This window comes from Phlebotomus papatasi, chromosome 1 (genome assembly GCF_024763615.1).
Source record: "Phlebotomus papatasi isolate M1 chromosome 1, Ppap_2.1, whole genome shotgun sequence".
In the NCBI taxonomy this organism is placed as follows: Eukaryota; Metazoa; Arthropoda; class Insecta; order Diptera; family Psychodidae; genus Phlebotomus; species Phlebotomus papatasi.
This window is the reverse complement of record NC_077222.1, coordinates 63177821-63192712: the sequence shown is the minus strand read 5'-3', so window position 1 is coordinate 63192712 and position 14892 is coordinate 63177821. Positions and strand designations below refer to the sequence as shown.

Here is a 14892-nt window from a genome sequence, read left to right as displayed (position 1 = left end):
TTATCGTAATTTCAAATTAAGCCACTCAGTTATAATCAGTAGTAAATCAGGTGTGACTATTGTACTAAAAAACTTTCCAACACTATTGCAATATCTGGGAAATATTTGCTGATAATTTTGCATAATGATCTTTTGCATTTTTATGATGTGTCATTCTCTTAATTACCATATCTCGGTTTTCAGGTGATTCTGGGAAAATGCCACCAAGAGCAGTGACGCCAAAGAAGAGGCATCTCATTGAGAAACAAGATCCACCATCGATAATCACAAATGAAATATCATCAGCCATAAAATCAAGCAATTCACCAATAACAATTGACACAAAAACGACAGATTCGAGTGAGGTGAGTGTTGTTGATTCGGGCACAAATTTGAGAAGTCGTCGATCAGATATTGTTACGAGGAAAAAGAATCGTCTCGAAGGTCTGGTATCAAAGATGCAGGCATCACCTTCGGGTGAGAGTAGCAGTGGAAAAAGTCATCCGGGTAGACCATCGGTTATCAGTAAAATTCCATCTGCTCCACCTCCGGGTGTTTTTGAGCCATCAATTGATCTTGAATTGCAAATTCCCGTCTCTACAATTGTTATTCCGAGTCTTGTGACAAAAACTGAAGCTCTTGATTCGCCCAGAGTGACAGAATCCATTGGAACTGTTGATACCAATGAGAGTTTACTGAAGAAGACTGAAAAGGTCGTTGAGACACTTCTCAGCAAAACAACGGGACAATTGTCAAAGAGGAAGAGACGAAAGGCGATCAATCGTACGGGATTTCCGAGTGTGAAGAAGAGAAAGAAGATTGCTGTGAGGGACAATACGTCAGAGTTATCCTGGAATGGAAATGTTAAAGAAGTTCAAGCATCGCCAAAAGTTCAGCCTCTAACAGTTGAGAATGTCAAGAAGATCACAGAGAATTGTGATCGTGTTCCGAAAATTGGGGAAACGGCGGATACATTTGTTGAACGAAATACCCGTCCGAGATTGTCTGTGGTGAGCCTGGAGAAGCTTCAGGGTAAAATACCTGAAGAATCTTCTTCCAATCGAATGGTAGTTAATCCATTTGGACTGGATCGAAAGACACGAAAGAGTGTAGCTAATGGAGAAATTGCAGATGGGGGAAAACGTCAACTGAGAACGAGAAATCGCGATGAGAATGAAGTGAAAAAAAGAGATCGGGATAGTTCTCAGGATAGTGGTAGTATTTCCACAATTGCCAAGAAATTGAAGGAAGAAGAGACTGCTAAGGGACGTGATTTGTCATCAGACAATGAACCCCTAATCAATCTTGTGAAAACCAATGAGCGCAAACGAACCCGAAGGAAGGGTGCAAGTGCTCTCATTGATAACCTAACACCTAATGAAGTTCTTCCGGATTCGGCCAAAAGAACTCGTCTTCAGAGTGAAATTGAGAAGAAGAATAAGTTGGAAGCAGAAATGCAACCTGTTGTTAAGTTGGAATCCATGGAAGGATCTGCTGGAATAATTTTGAGTAAGAGAACAGCATCTAGAGCATCTTCAGCTGCTCTGTTGTCATCATCGAGTGTTGATCGATCACCACGTCCAAAATCGAGGATGGAACTCAAATTGAGTCCGCTGGTTGTGTCTAGGGAAACATCTAAGGAGAGCACTAAAGGAGGAGGAGTTCCCAAAGAAATGTCCCTCAAGGTTTCACTGAGACTTCCGCAGGAACGCGTTCAAGAAATGCGAAAAGATTTGCCTAAAGAAGTTTCTAAGGTTGCCCCTAAGGAAGCAGGCAAGGTTGTTCCTAAGGAGGCAACCAAGGTTGCTACTAAGGAGGCAACCAAGGTTACTAAGGACGCAACCAAGATTGTTCCTAAAGAGCCAACAAAGGTTGCTTCTAAGGAACAAACTAAGGTTACGACAAAGGAAGCAACCAAGTTTACTGCAAAGGAAGCAACCAAGGTTACTACTAAGGAAGCAACCAAGGTTACTACTAAAGAAGCAACCAAGGTTACTACAAAGGAAGCAACCAAGGTTGCTCCTAAGGAAGTAACCAAGGTTGCTCCTAAGGAACCAATCAAGGTGGCAACTAAAGAGCTTTCGAAGGTTGCCCTTAAAGAGTCTTCCAAGGTTGCTCCTAAGGAACCCCCTAAGGTTGCGTCTAAGGAACCAGTCAAAGTTGCCCCTAAAGAACCGTCTAAGATTACCCCTAATGAACTCCTAAAAGAACTTCCGAGAGAGTCTGAACGAGCTTCGAGATACAAAAGGGCTAATTCAATAGCAGGACCTTTGGTTGAGTGTCCAACAAATCTAACTGGTGCCACAGCCAAAGTTCAAGAGAAGGACAAGCAGCAACCAGAAAAGGAGAAGGCCAAAGAAAGAACTGTCAAAACGAAGGAGACTGATAGAGAAAAAGACAAAGAAAGGAGTCACATCAAGACCCGAACTACAAGGGACAAGAGTACGGAGAAGAAGTCGGTTGATATTGATGAGATTAGCCTGGCAAAACGTCAACAAACTACAAAGGTTGTGCCGAAAATTCCAATGACGCTGCCTAAGAAAATGGAAAAAGAGAAACCCCAGCAAGTTCAGAAAGACGCCAATGTTCAGGAATTGATAGCCAAAATAAAAACACCAGAAGTTAGAAGTAAGTCTGACGGTAAATCTTCAACAAATACTCCAGTATCTCCTCAAATGATTGAGGAACTTGAACAAGAACCTCTTCCAATAAACGAAGGACCATTGGGAATGGTATCAAGGGATGAATCTCCTGTGAGTGTAACGAGTGAGAAGAGTGGAAAGAAATTTTCGAGATGGAAGAAAAAGTACTTGAATGCAGGACTTCTGTCGGATACTTACAAAGAAGATGACGGCAGGAAGCACAATAGGGGCGAAGATTCTCAGCCTCAGATGCTCCTGCCTCCTCCGCCGTACTGCGAACGTTTCTTCCGGAAGACTCAAAGGGATTTCCTGCTGCCGTATGATCTGTGGTGGGCCCATGAGAATCAAAAGTTGCCGTGCAGGAATAGTGTACCCAGTTGGAATTACAAGAAAATCCGTACAAATGTTTACATAGACGTCAGAGCAAATCCTCGCACAGATCAACCATCGTGCAGTTGCAAACCGGATTCGGGATGTGGAGAAGATTGCCTGAATCGTGTTGTATATACAGAATGTAGTACAGAAACGTGTCCATGTGGTGACAAGTGTCAAAATACAAAGATTCAGAGGCATGAATATTCTCCTGGTTTGGAGAGGTACATGACACCCAACAAAGGATGGGGCGTAAGAACTCGTCTGCCTATTCGAAAGGGTAACTTCATTCTGGAATACGTAGGTGAAGTTGTAACAGAGCGGGAGTTCAAAGATCGCATGGCAACTCTTTACGTACGTGACACTCATCACTACTGCCTCCATCTCGATGGGGGTTTGGTGATTGATGGACATCGAATGGGAAGCGATGGACGCTTCGTCAATCATTCCTGCGCACCGAATTGTGAAATGCAGAAGTGGAGTGTCAACGGTTTACCAAGGATGGTGCTTTTTGCAGCACGTGACATCAAAGCAGGCGAAGAGTTGACGTATGACTACAACTTTGCTCTGTTCAATCCTGCCGAAGGTCAGCCGTGTCTCTGCGAGAGTTCATCATGTCGGGGAGTGATTGGAGGGAAATCTCAGAGGATCAAACCTATGATTGATCAACAGACATCTCAGTCTAAATCCACAAGCAATAGTGATGACAATTCTTCGCGTGGTAGATCACGAAAGAGGACAGCAAAGAAGAATCAATTCCAGAATACGGGAAAAGATCGTTCGGGAACTCCGCTGTTCCAGGTGCCCACGAACAAGGAGTTAGTCATCATCAAGGAGAGTCACTGCTTCCTCATGAGAAATCTCGGAAAGGTCAGTCCAGTCTCACTTCTTTTATCCATTTGCATCTACATGAATTTCAGTATTGAGACATTCTTTTGAGTTGAGATTCCTTACGTTCCGTAACAACCTTCCCAAATTGAGAGCACTCTCCGGTTGAGGCTTATTCTGTACCGATTCGAAGGTTTATCAGAGAGAACTTATCTGAAAACCCATTTGAAGTTCGAAAATTTAACTCTTTTGGGATCGTAACTTATCTAGTGAGTTCTGAAGTTCTGATACCTGATGAAGAGGACATTAATCCTCCAAACGTCGTAAAAAATATAATATTGTAAAAATCAGAAGAGGTTCAGTTGGCTAATAAGATTAAAGCCACCCTATTTAATGGAGTTTATCCGAAAAACGGGCTAGCTTGAACCATCTTGCCCTTACCTGGGTAGGAACTCTCTAACTCTGTGAACGCTTCACTAGTGAACGATTCACGAAACAATTTTCACTGGCTTCACTGAGTGATAACATCATCTTCACCGAAAAATTGACAAGTGAAACACATAACCTAAAAGTGATTCCTTCACACGTGTAACTTCGCAAGTTACAGAATCTCTTTTGCGATCACTTTAGTGAAGTGTTCACCAATTTTGACAGGTGATCACTTCACAGAGTTACAGAATTCCCCCCAGGAGTTAATTTAATTGAGAATGCATAATGGGCCCAAGAGGAAGTCAGGGTGCAGCGGTTCCGCAAGGAGCCATCCCCGGTCAATTTTCAAATAGGTTTGACTTGGCTTTGGAGAAGCTTTGTCTCTGCGAATAGTTATTACTGAACGAAGACATCCTCACGTTTAGTAATAACCTTCCCGATTATGATCTCTCCAGTCGAGGTTTTTTCTATACCGATTCGAAGATATATCAGAGAAAACTTACCGAAATTACCTTAAGTTCGAACTTACTTAGCTTAAACTCGAAAATTTTTAAACATACATGTTCCACAAATAAATTAGATTAGATTACATTAAAATTGAGCGCAGCAAGCGGCATGCATCCTCCTTATTCATCATCAGCTTATCTTCCGCCTTCAGACTCAGATTCAGCCGCTCCATCCTCCTAATAAGTCTTGTTCACTCAAACTTGCTTGCTGCATCCAAGCCCACGATTGGGCTCCTTATGCATCCCCTCTTATGGTCAGCCTGTCTTACGGATAAATTCCATTACACAGGCCGCTTTCAATTTTGGGAGATCATTCCGTTCCAGCATCACTTTGCCAAGTAGCGCTCGTATGATGTTGTAAAAACTGGGACAGTCACATACATTAGATTAGATTGCATGCAGGGAGTGTAATTCGATTGGTGGGCTGCAGACACCTGGGCTCCATTTGAGCCCTTTATGCCTACCCAACAAACTCACTCCAAATCAATTAAAACCTGGCAAAACTGCAAAATGTCTCGAGCTTCCGCTCTCTTGACATCATCCAGTGTCAGCCTTTCCTTATTAAAAATCCTAAAACGCTGGCTTGAGAAATTGGAACAATAACATAAAATGTGTTCTACTGTTTCCGTACTCTCTCCACAACCTCTGCAAGTTGATGCAACGTCTACACCCAACTTTGCTAGATGTGAATTTAGCCAGTGTCCTGTGTAAAAACCTATCATTTCTCTCAACTGTCTCCTGTTAAGGTTTAACAAAAGTTGAGATCTATTTACGTTTAGGTCATCTATCGCAGATTTCGCAAACCTACAGCCTTTGACTTGATTCCAAAGTACTGTATGCTCAATTCTTGCAATTTCTTGAAAGTAATCTTTCCGTAATGCTTTCTCAACTCCGAAGACCGGTTCAGGGCCAATAAAGCCCTGGTGCACACCAATCTTCGCGAGTTTATCCGCTATTTCATTGCCCAAAATATCAGTCTGACCGGGACACCAGAGAAGAATGATATTATTCCTCTCTGCTAATCTGCAAAGATTAGCCCTGGTTTCCTTGACTAGTTTAGATGTTATAACACCCTGATAAGGTGCAGAGAGTGCCCTTTTGCTGTCAGAGATAAAATAAATATTTTTTCCTGAGGGGCTTTCGCTTATTAACATATTCGTGGCAATCAGAATTGCTCCGATTTCTGCCAAGAAAACTGTCGTAAAGCTTCCCATGGAAAAATGTACCTCATAACCTGTATCCAGTCTAAATAAACCTCCTCCAGCTTTCTGTCCCTGCACTGACCCGTCCGTGAAGATTTTGATGTCATCTTCATTTACTACTGAAGACAGTGCATGAAAGTTAAAGGAGTTTCCTGTATTTAAAAGTAGAGTACAATTCGGGATCTCTGCGAAACATTCTGGAGATGTAGAATCACTAGGCATATCTAGAAAAGGGTACTTTCCAGATATCCTTTTTAATGCCAAACAGTGTCCTACAACACTCCCCTTTTGTGCCCACAAACCGAGATCACGTAATCTTAAAGCCCCCTTTGCAGCTTCCATTTCAATAAAAAGTGGAAGAGGGGGTAAGCCTAATAGTATCTCTAAAGCAGCCGTTGGAGTGGATCTTATAGCACCCGTGATTGCAATGCATATGTGTCTCTGAAATCTGGTTAGAGTATCTTTGACACATTGCAAATTAACCCTAGGCCACCAGATTACAGCCCCATAAGTCACAACAGGTCTAATCATCACGGTGTATATAAAGTACACCATTCTTGGTGATAGACCCCCACACAGAGTCACATACATAATGTAGTACCGTTTCCTCAGCGTTGTTGCAACCTCTACAGGTTGTATTACACTCAACACTCAGTCTGTTGAGGTGTTCATTTAGACAGTATCCGGTGGAAAGTTCAGCAAACTGCCACGCTTTGCAGGGGTTGCTGTCCATCAGGTACTCTGTCCTCATAAACAGTCTGGACACGCGATAGTTGCCTGAAGCCGCCCAGACCGTTTGGTATTGTATGAGTAAGTCTTCCCCAATAATGGTTTTCTTCATTTGGGGGGACACTCCCACAGCAAGCTCATGACCGATGAATTCAGTCTTCGCTCCTACTTCTACGAGGCGATTAGTTTCTTTGTTACGCTCGATACCGCAAAGCCAAGGCACCCAATCTTACCATCCACAAGTAGATCTTGAAAAATTCGAAAATCTATTTGAAGATCCAAAAAAGAGACTTTCTTACTTCTTGATAATTCCGCAAGGTGGCTGAGGCACATCCTGTTTGAATTTCGAAGTGCTCAAAATGTGTCTGTCTTTACATTGTTGTGAGGAAAAAAAACTGAACAACGACGCTTACTGTTCTTGTCCCATTACTTAATCACTCCATAATCACTGAGTAACTCTTTTGTCAGCTTTTTAGTGTGATATTTGATAAATTTTCCCCACCATGTTCGAAAATTTCGTATGTAAATTCGAAATTGAATTTGAATTCTTCGATCATCAACGTCTTTTTGTGCAAATAAAGTTCCATTTACCTTTCATCAAAGACACTATTGGAGAATCAAAATCTACTTCTGTTTGAGCCCAGTAACTCTTTTGCCAGCTTTTTAGTGTGATATTTGATAAATTTTCTCCACTTTGTTCGAAAATTTAGTATAAAAATTCGAAATTGAATTTGAATTCTTCGAACATCAAAGACTTTTTGTGCAAATAGACCCAGCAACGAAAGTGCCCCGTTTGAATACCGTTCAGCAAACGCTTTCGGAACAGGGTTCGGTCCAATGCAAATCCTTACGGGCTGGGAAAAAGCGAACGCGGTTGAAGCAATAGTTCTCTTTGATAGCCACCACTTTCTGAACATTTGGGAGGCCGACACATGCGTTGGAGTATGTCGAACAGGGAACTCTATCGTTGCTGGGGAGTTCCATTTACCTCTTATCCAAGACACTATGCACAAAAAGTCATTGATGTTCGAAGAATTCAAATTCAATTTTGAATTATTTATATTAATTTTCGAACAAGGTGGGGAGAATTTATCAAATATCACTCTAAAAAGCTGGCAAAGGAGTTACTCAGTGATTACGGAGTGAATAAATACTAAAGCAGGAACAGTAAACGTCGTTGTTCTGTTTTTTTCTTCAAAACAATGTGAAGACCGACACATTTTGACACTTGAGTACTTCGAAATTCGAACAGGATGTAACTTCAACTCTCTTTTTGGATCTTCAAATAGATTTTCGAATTTTTCAAGATCTACTTCTGTACGGAAAGATTGAGCCAACTTACTTCGTCCTTCAACTTCTAAATTTTTTGAAGTGAACTAGGAACTCTGCTAGACTTCTTGTTTTACTAGAGACACACTAAGGGGGAATTTTAACTGAAAACTTAGAGATTTTATCTCAGTAATGAACCAATATAGGAGATTTTAAAAGAGTCATCGGTGAAGTTCAAAATAATGTTCACCTAAAAGTGGGACCTGAATGTCAGTAATAGTAATAATTATAATTATTATTATTCTTCGTCCTTCAATTTCTCAAGTTTTTTTTTAATAAAATGAAAACTACTACATTTAATTTTTTTTTAGCCGAGACACACTTAGGGGTATTTTAATAGATAGCATAGCAATTTTATCTTAGAAACGAACCACTGGGAGACATTTTTCAAAATTTCCTTTCAAAGGCACCTTGCATGGCAGTTTTGTAAATATCAATGTTACTTTTTTATGGCAGATTCGCCGATTGAAGGAACGTTTAACTCAGCAACCTCAAGCCTCAGTCCCATCACCCATTACACTCCTTACGCGTATTACAGAACTCCGTGTTCCGCGAAATATCCGAACACGAGGTCTAACTGTGGGCGATCATGATCCACAGATTGATCGAATGGCCAAAATGGCGGCGATCTTTAAAGATCTCTGTCGGGATATTTGTAGTTTCAAGGAGTCTGGGCCACATCCGGCCATCAATAAATTAGCTCTTCCGGCAAAGAAAAAACTGCCACAGTACTATGAGACAGTAACAAAGCCCATTGATATGGGGCAGATTGAGTTGAATGTAGAACGTGGAGTGTACAAAAATCCAGCAACATTTGATGATGATATTCAGAGACTCTTTAAGAATGCTTTGCAATTTTATTCTGCTGGTTCGGATGAGGCAAAAGCCGCACAATCTCTCCTGACGCTATTCACAAACAAAAAACAATTGGTTTATGAGCAATTGCTTGAGATTGTGGATGATAAGGATTCCCTCAGGAGCTATAAGAGATCAAAGATTAATGAGTTGGTGCTGAAAGCAGAGCCAAATGAGGATGTTATTCAGTGTATTTGTGGGTTATTTAAGGATGAAGGACTCATGATTCAGTGTTCAGATTGTCAAGTGTGGCAGCACACAGAATGCACAAAAGCCGATACAGAAGCTGAGAGTTATCGGTGTGAAAAGTGCGATCCCAGACCTGTTAATCTTGAGATTCCTCTGGAGGAATTCACAGATGAGGGTTACAGGTACTATTTGTCCCTCCTTCGGGGTGATCTGCATGTGAGACAGAGTGATACTGTGTATGTCCTTCGGGATATTCCAATGTCACCTGATCCCAAGAATCCCAATCTCCCTCCACGGAAGCATACGTATGAGACAATTGGTGACATTGATTACAATGAATGCGATATCTTTCGCGTGGAGAGACTGTGGAAGGATAACAATGGGAAACGCTTTGTCTTTGGTCATCACTATTTGCGTCCACATGAGACTTATCATGAGCCCACGAGGAAGTTCTATCCCAATGAAGTTGTCCGTGTGCCACTGTACGAAGTAGTTCCCATTGAATTGATCATGGCGAGATGTTGGGTTCTCGATCCGGCCACTTACTGCAAGGGACGTCCCGTGGACAGCGATGAAGCTCACATTTACATTTGCGAGCTGAGAGTGGACAAGGGAGCTCGCCTATTTGCCAAGGTTTCCAAGCAGGCCTATCCCATCTGCACCAAGAGTTACGCTTTTCGAAAATTTGAGCAGAAACTGAAGATCTCACGGACGTATGCGGTAAGTTTTATATTTAACCGCCTTTGAGATATTTTTTTATCTTATTTATGACTGTTAGGTTATGTTTGGTTAACCTCAAAATATCTCGTATAACCGGTAAAACCAAAAATCCTGATGTTCCTTTTCCTACTTTAGAGAAATTTAACTTTTTGGTTTCCAAAATATTGAATCGGATTTAATTGAAGACTAATGAAGTTGTTTTGAAATTTGAGGTTACATTTGAGTCTAACCTCAAAGCTCAGATGGATTAGAAAGGCTATAATGCTTCATTTTCTTAAAATTTTGCAGAAACTTGGCTTTTGTTTTGAATATATTGAGTTGATTTAAATACCAATGAGGTTATTTTGAATTTTGAGGTTACGTTGAGTCTAACCTTGAAAAGTATTGTTACATTGTGTCTAACCTCAAAAATCCAGCGATTGCAAAGGTCTAACTGTTTCCTTTTCTTAAGATTTTTGCACAAATTTGGTTTTTTTGCTTTCAATATATTGAATTGAATCGAATTAAATTGAAGACAATTGTTGTCGTTTTTAATTTTGAGGTTATATTGAGTCTAACCTTGAAAATTCAAGGATTGAAAAGGCCCAATTGCTTTCTTGTCTTAAGATTTTTGCATAAAGTATTTTTTTGCTTTCAATATATTGAATCAAATTGAATTGAATTGGAGAGCAATGATGTTGTTTTGAATTTTGGGGTTACATTGATTCTAACCTCAAAAATCTAGGGATCAAAAAGTTCTAATTGTTTCCTTTTCTTCACATTTTTACAGAAATTTGACTTTTTGTTTTCAGTATGTTGAATTTTAGTTAAATTTAATACAAAAGGGGTTTTTTGAATTTTGAGGTTACATTGTGTTTAACCTAAAAAATCCAGGGATTGTAAATGTCTGTTTCCTTTTCTTAAGATTTTTACAGAAATTTGTTTTTTTTTTTGTTTTCAATATATTGAATTGAATTGAATTAAACTGAAGACAAATGAGGTTGTTTTTAATTTCGAGGTTAAACTGAGTCTAACCTCAAATATTCACCGATTGAAAAGGTCTAACTGCTTCCCTTTCTTAAGATTTTTGCATAAATTATTTTTTTTTTTATTTTCGATATATTGATTTGACTTAAAGACCAATAAGACTGTTTTGAATTTTGGGATTATATTGAGTCTAACCTCAAAAAGCCATATATTGAAAAGGCAAAATTGCTTCCTTTTGTTAAGATTTAAACAGAAAATTAACTTTTTCAGAAACAAAAAAAAAAGATTCTAATTTTTGTAATTTCAGATGCATAAAATTTTATTGTCAGAAATTTAATCAAAACAGAGAGTTTTCATTTGTGCAATTCTAACCACAAACTGTTTTATATTATAATGCACTATTTTGAGAGAATAAAATAATTATGCCATTGGGTTTCTAAACTAGCTTTTCAGTGAATAAAATCATTATCAGATTTTGAAGTAGGAAAAACTTATTTTAAAATTCTTGAATTTGTATTTGATATAACCTCAAAAGTTAAAAGATATTTTTAAAAAAGCTAAAATTTCCTTTTCCTGTATTTTTCACGGATTTTTTCGCGGGGTCCGAAAATATCCGCGGATTTTCGCGGGGCACGAATTTTTTCACGGATTTTTTCGCGGGGTCTGAAAATTTCCACGGATTTTCGCGGGGCACGATTTTTTCGCGGATTTTCGCGGGGCGCGTATTTTTTCGCGGATTTTCACGAGGTGAGTATTTTTCGCAGATTTTCGCGGGGCGCGATTTTTTGCGGAATTTCGCGGAGCGCGTAATTTTTCGCGGGCCGCGAATTGTTTCGCGGGTCGTGTATTTTTTTGCGGATTTTCACAGGGCGCGAATTTTTTCGCGGGGCCCGATTTTTTTCGCGGATCTTCGCGGGCCCGAATTTTTTCGCGGATTTTCGCGAGGCGCGAATTTTTTCGCGGATTTTCGCGGGGCGTCTATTTTTCGTGGGTAACGAATATCTTCGCGGATTCTCACTGGTCACTGACAGAGGTTCTAAACGGATGTAAAGTTAGAGGCCTCTATCTCTCATAGTTTCCTAGATAATCGACTTTAGAGATTTTCAGATACTTTTATGTGTTTCTCATCCAATTTTCCTTATTAATAACGATAATATGTTACATACAGTTTAAGAATCTTACATACAGTTTTAGAATCGCACCTCTATAAACTGATCTAGGCTTATCACTGGCTTTTTTTAACTAAGTGGTAAATCTGTGATAAAAGAAGAAATAATAACAATTAAAAATATTTCACAATGGAAAATCATATAGTTGTAAGAGTAGTAGCAATTGTTTATGTTCCTTGTTTTTTTTGAATTTTTTCGAACATTTAAATATATATTATATTATTTTAGAATTTGAGATTATTTGTAACTTAACCTGAAAAATAAAAAAATATATATATTTCATTACAAAAAACTTTTCTTCTGTAATCTAAAAAAAAAACTACATTATCCTTTTCCTTATTTTAAAATTTACCAGTTAATCCAGAAACATGTTTAATAACTGGAATATATTTATATTTTTGAGGTTAGAGATATTACAAAAATTTGAAGAACAGCGTTGGTTTTCTTTTCTGTAGGAACAATTAATTAAGAATCGCCTTATACATTTTTGCATTAGGTTGTGAAACTTTGCCACACAAAAAAAAATGTATTTATTTTTTGAGGTTAGTTTTATCATAACCAAACATTTTTTCAAATTAACGTATGAAAAGAAATTACAGAATTTACAAATTTATTATATTTCCTTGTCTTCAGCCTCATGATTTAGGACCAGTTCCGCCCAAACCGAAGAAACGCAAAGAAGAAGTACCAATTGCTTCGAGAAAGAATTCCACATCAATCATTCAATTGATGCCACCTCCACCAAAAGTAATTTTGTTAATTAAAAAGGCATTTCAGTTGAATGAAAAATTAAATTATTGTTAAAAAAAAATTTCAGACTCTCAATGAGAAGAGGAGTCGCCTGGAGGACACTCTGACGCGTCTGATGAATCGCCTGAAGAGTACTAAGCCAGAAAGTTTACCGGCCATGGATCTGTCGTATTTGTTGACGGGAAGGGGAGCACGACAGCGTCGCGCTAATGCCACAAGTGTGCCTGTTTGATCATCATTTTAACGTTGTATTTTTAGTTTAAGGGATTTTGTTTTTTAAGAATGTCACACTGTGCTCTGAAGGAATCAAAAGAATGTTGCACGAAATTGGTGGTCCTTGTTGAAAAAAGTCTTACTGGATGGCATGCTATATAAAAAAAAGCTAAAAAAAAGTTGTAAAAGTAACACAAAATTGTCTTTTAAATTTCCAATATTTGCTCTCTGCATTATGAAGCGCTTTTATCTTCTATTTAAAAATTATTTTTTCTCTCATTTTCCCTGTAGAAAGGATTTTTTAGAGGATAACTCCTTAAGTACCTAACAAATGTTCGAATATTAATCATGAATGATTTTTTTTTGTTATCCAAATAGCAGTTATGATTTTTTGGTGGTCTAATCTTGAGATTTGTTTATTTATTAAAATATCATTTATGCCTCCTGATATCATGCTAAATTTACTTATTTATAATTATTATTATAAAACCTAAGATGAAGAAATATAGTTTAGTCATTTTCAAGTTCTTTCGTATTTCTTTTGTTGTTCTTGTCTTCAAAAATTTACAAAGGGTGAGTCATTCCGACATTTCACTGACAAAGGTTTCAACGGTGTTTCACGAAACCAAGAATCTCTGGTTGCGCTTGAAAATTTTTAACTTTGGTTTCTGAAGGCTTTGCAGGGTAGCAGGATACTGAATTTTTCGAAAAAGTTCTTGGTTTTGCTTATTTTACGAGATTTCACGAATGTTTCGCAATTTTTTGGAACTTTCTAATTAATTTGTTGATCACGGATTTTGCAAAACTAAGATTACTCGAACAATTTTTGTAAGTTTTCAGGATACCTTTGAGAGTACGGCTATTAATGTGTAAAGTTCCCGTCTTTCCTATTTTTTGTTTTTCCTCAGTATTTGTCACATATTAATTTATAGATTGATGATTTTGGTATCTATTGTTATGGCTGTTTTTAATTTTTAAAGGATTTTCCATAAAGGATACTGGTCAAAAAAGGTCTTTAGACCTAAGACCTTGGTAAAGGGGAAACAAAAAAAAGGACACGATTGAAATGAAGTCTTTTTTCTAATCTTTTCCTAAAAAATTATACTTTAAAAACGCCAAAAAATATGACATATTTTTGGAATATATAATTTACATTTCAGTTCTCACAAAGAAGACCAAAAAGAATGAATCCAAATTAATTTGAAGTGCGAGACAATTAACAAAATATTAGAATTTAAAGTTCAGTGCCCTTAAAATCCCATGCCCTGTGAATCCCTAGACAGACCATATGACAAAGGAAGGAATTGTTAGATTTGACCAGTAAGGAAGGCTTGGAGTCTCAGCCGAAAGCTTTGGGAAAAATTGTTGTTTTTTTGAGCTGCCCCATATCCCCTGACGCTCACCGGTTTCTTCATGTTACATTATAAGGTTCAGTTCATTTTTCCTTTTGAAAATAGGAGAAAAATACTTAATTTCAAAGATATCATGGTCCATTTCCATTTAGAAATACAGTCGAGTTCCTCAAATTTGAACGACGACGGTTGAGTTCAAAACGTAAAATTTGAGGTAGTGTGAAGAAATTTTTGCGTGGAGTCTGAATTAGAACTATTTTTTCTGGTGTTTTCTCATTATTATCGTATTATATTAACTTTCGCAACAAATTCCATACATTTCACAACAAATTACATTGATATAATTCTCTAAAGTTATTTTTCTTAATCTAGGGAAAGTGCATCTCACGTGGATTCCGTTACGTTTTTGAAAATATTGTTCAAATTTGAGGAAATCTTAGGAATAAAAAAAAACTATTTCAAAGGTACTCCACGGCTATGGATTTCTTACTGAGAAATGTTTTAGGTGTCTTACGTTTATACAATTTTTTTCCAGATTTCTTTTACAATGGTTTCAACTTTTTTTTTCAATTTTCCGTGAAAATTTTTTTATCGTCTGTAAGTAAATTAGATCTCTCTTAATAATCGAGAAGAACAGAACATAGAAACATTGTAATTTCATG

The 14892-nt window shown here is 38.0% G+C and overlaps 1 protein-coding gene across 2 annotated transcripts in view; it reads left to right on the top strand.

Moving 5' to 3' along the window:
* LOC129799957 (histone-lysine N-methyltransferase ash1) overlaps nucleotides 1–13402 on the top strand; it is a 131779-nt gene extending 118377 nt beyond the window's left edge. For both annotated transcript variants that reach the window (XM_055844271.1, XM_055844272.1), the window contains 4 exons: nucleotides 184–3863; nucleotides 8473–9780; nucleotides 12549–12662; nucleotides 12733–13402. In XM_055844271.1, coding sequence (XP_055700246.1) covers nucleotides 184–3863; nucleotides 8473–9780; nucleotides 12549–12662; nucleotides 12733–12897 — 5267 coding nt within the window. In that variant the 3' untranslated portion in view covers nucleotides 12898–13402. The remainder of the gene's footprint in view (nucleotides 1–183; nucleotides 3864–8472; nucleotides 9781–12548; nucleotides 12663–12732) is intronic.
* The last annotated feature ends 1490 nt before the right edge of the window (nucleotides 13403–14892 follow it).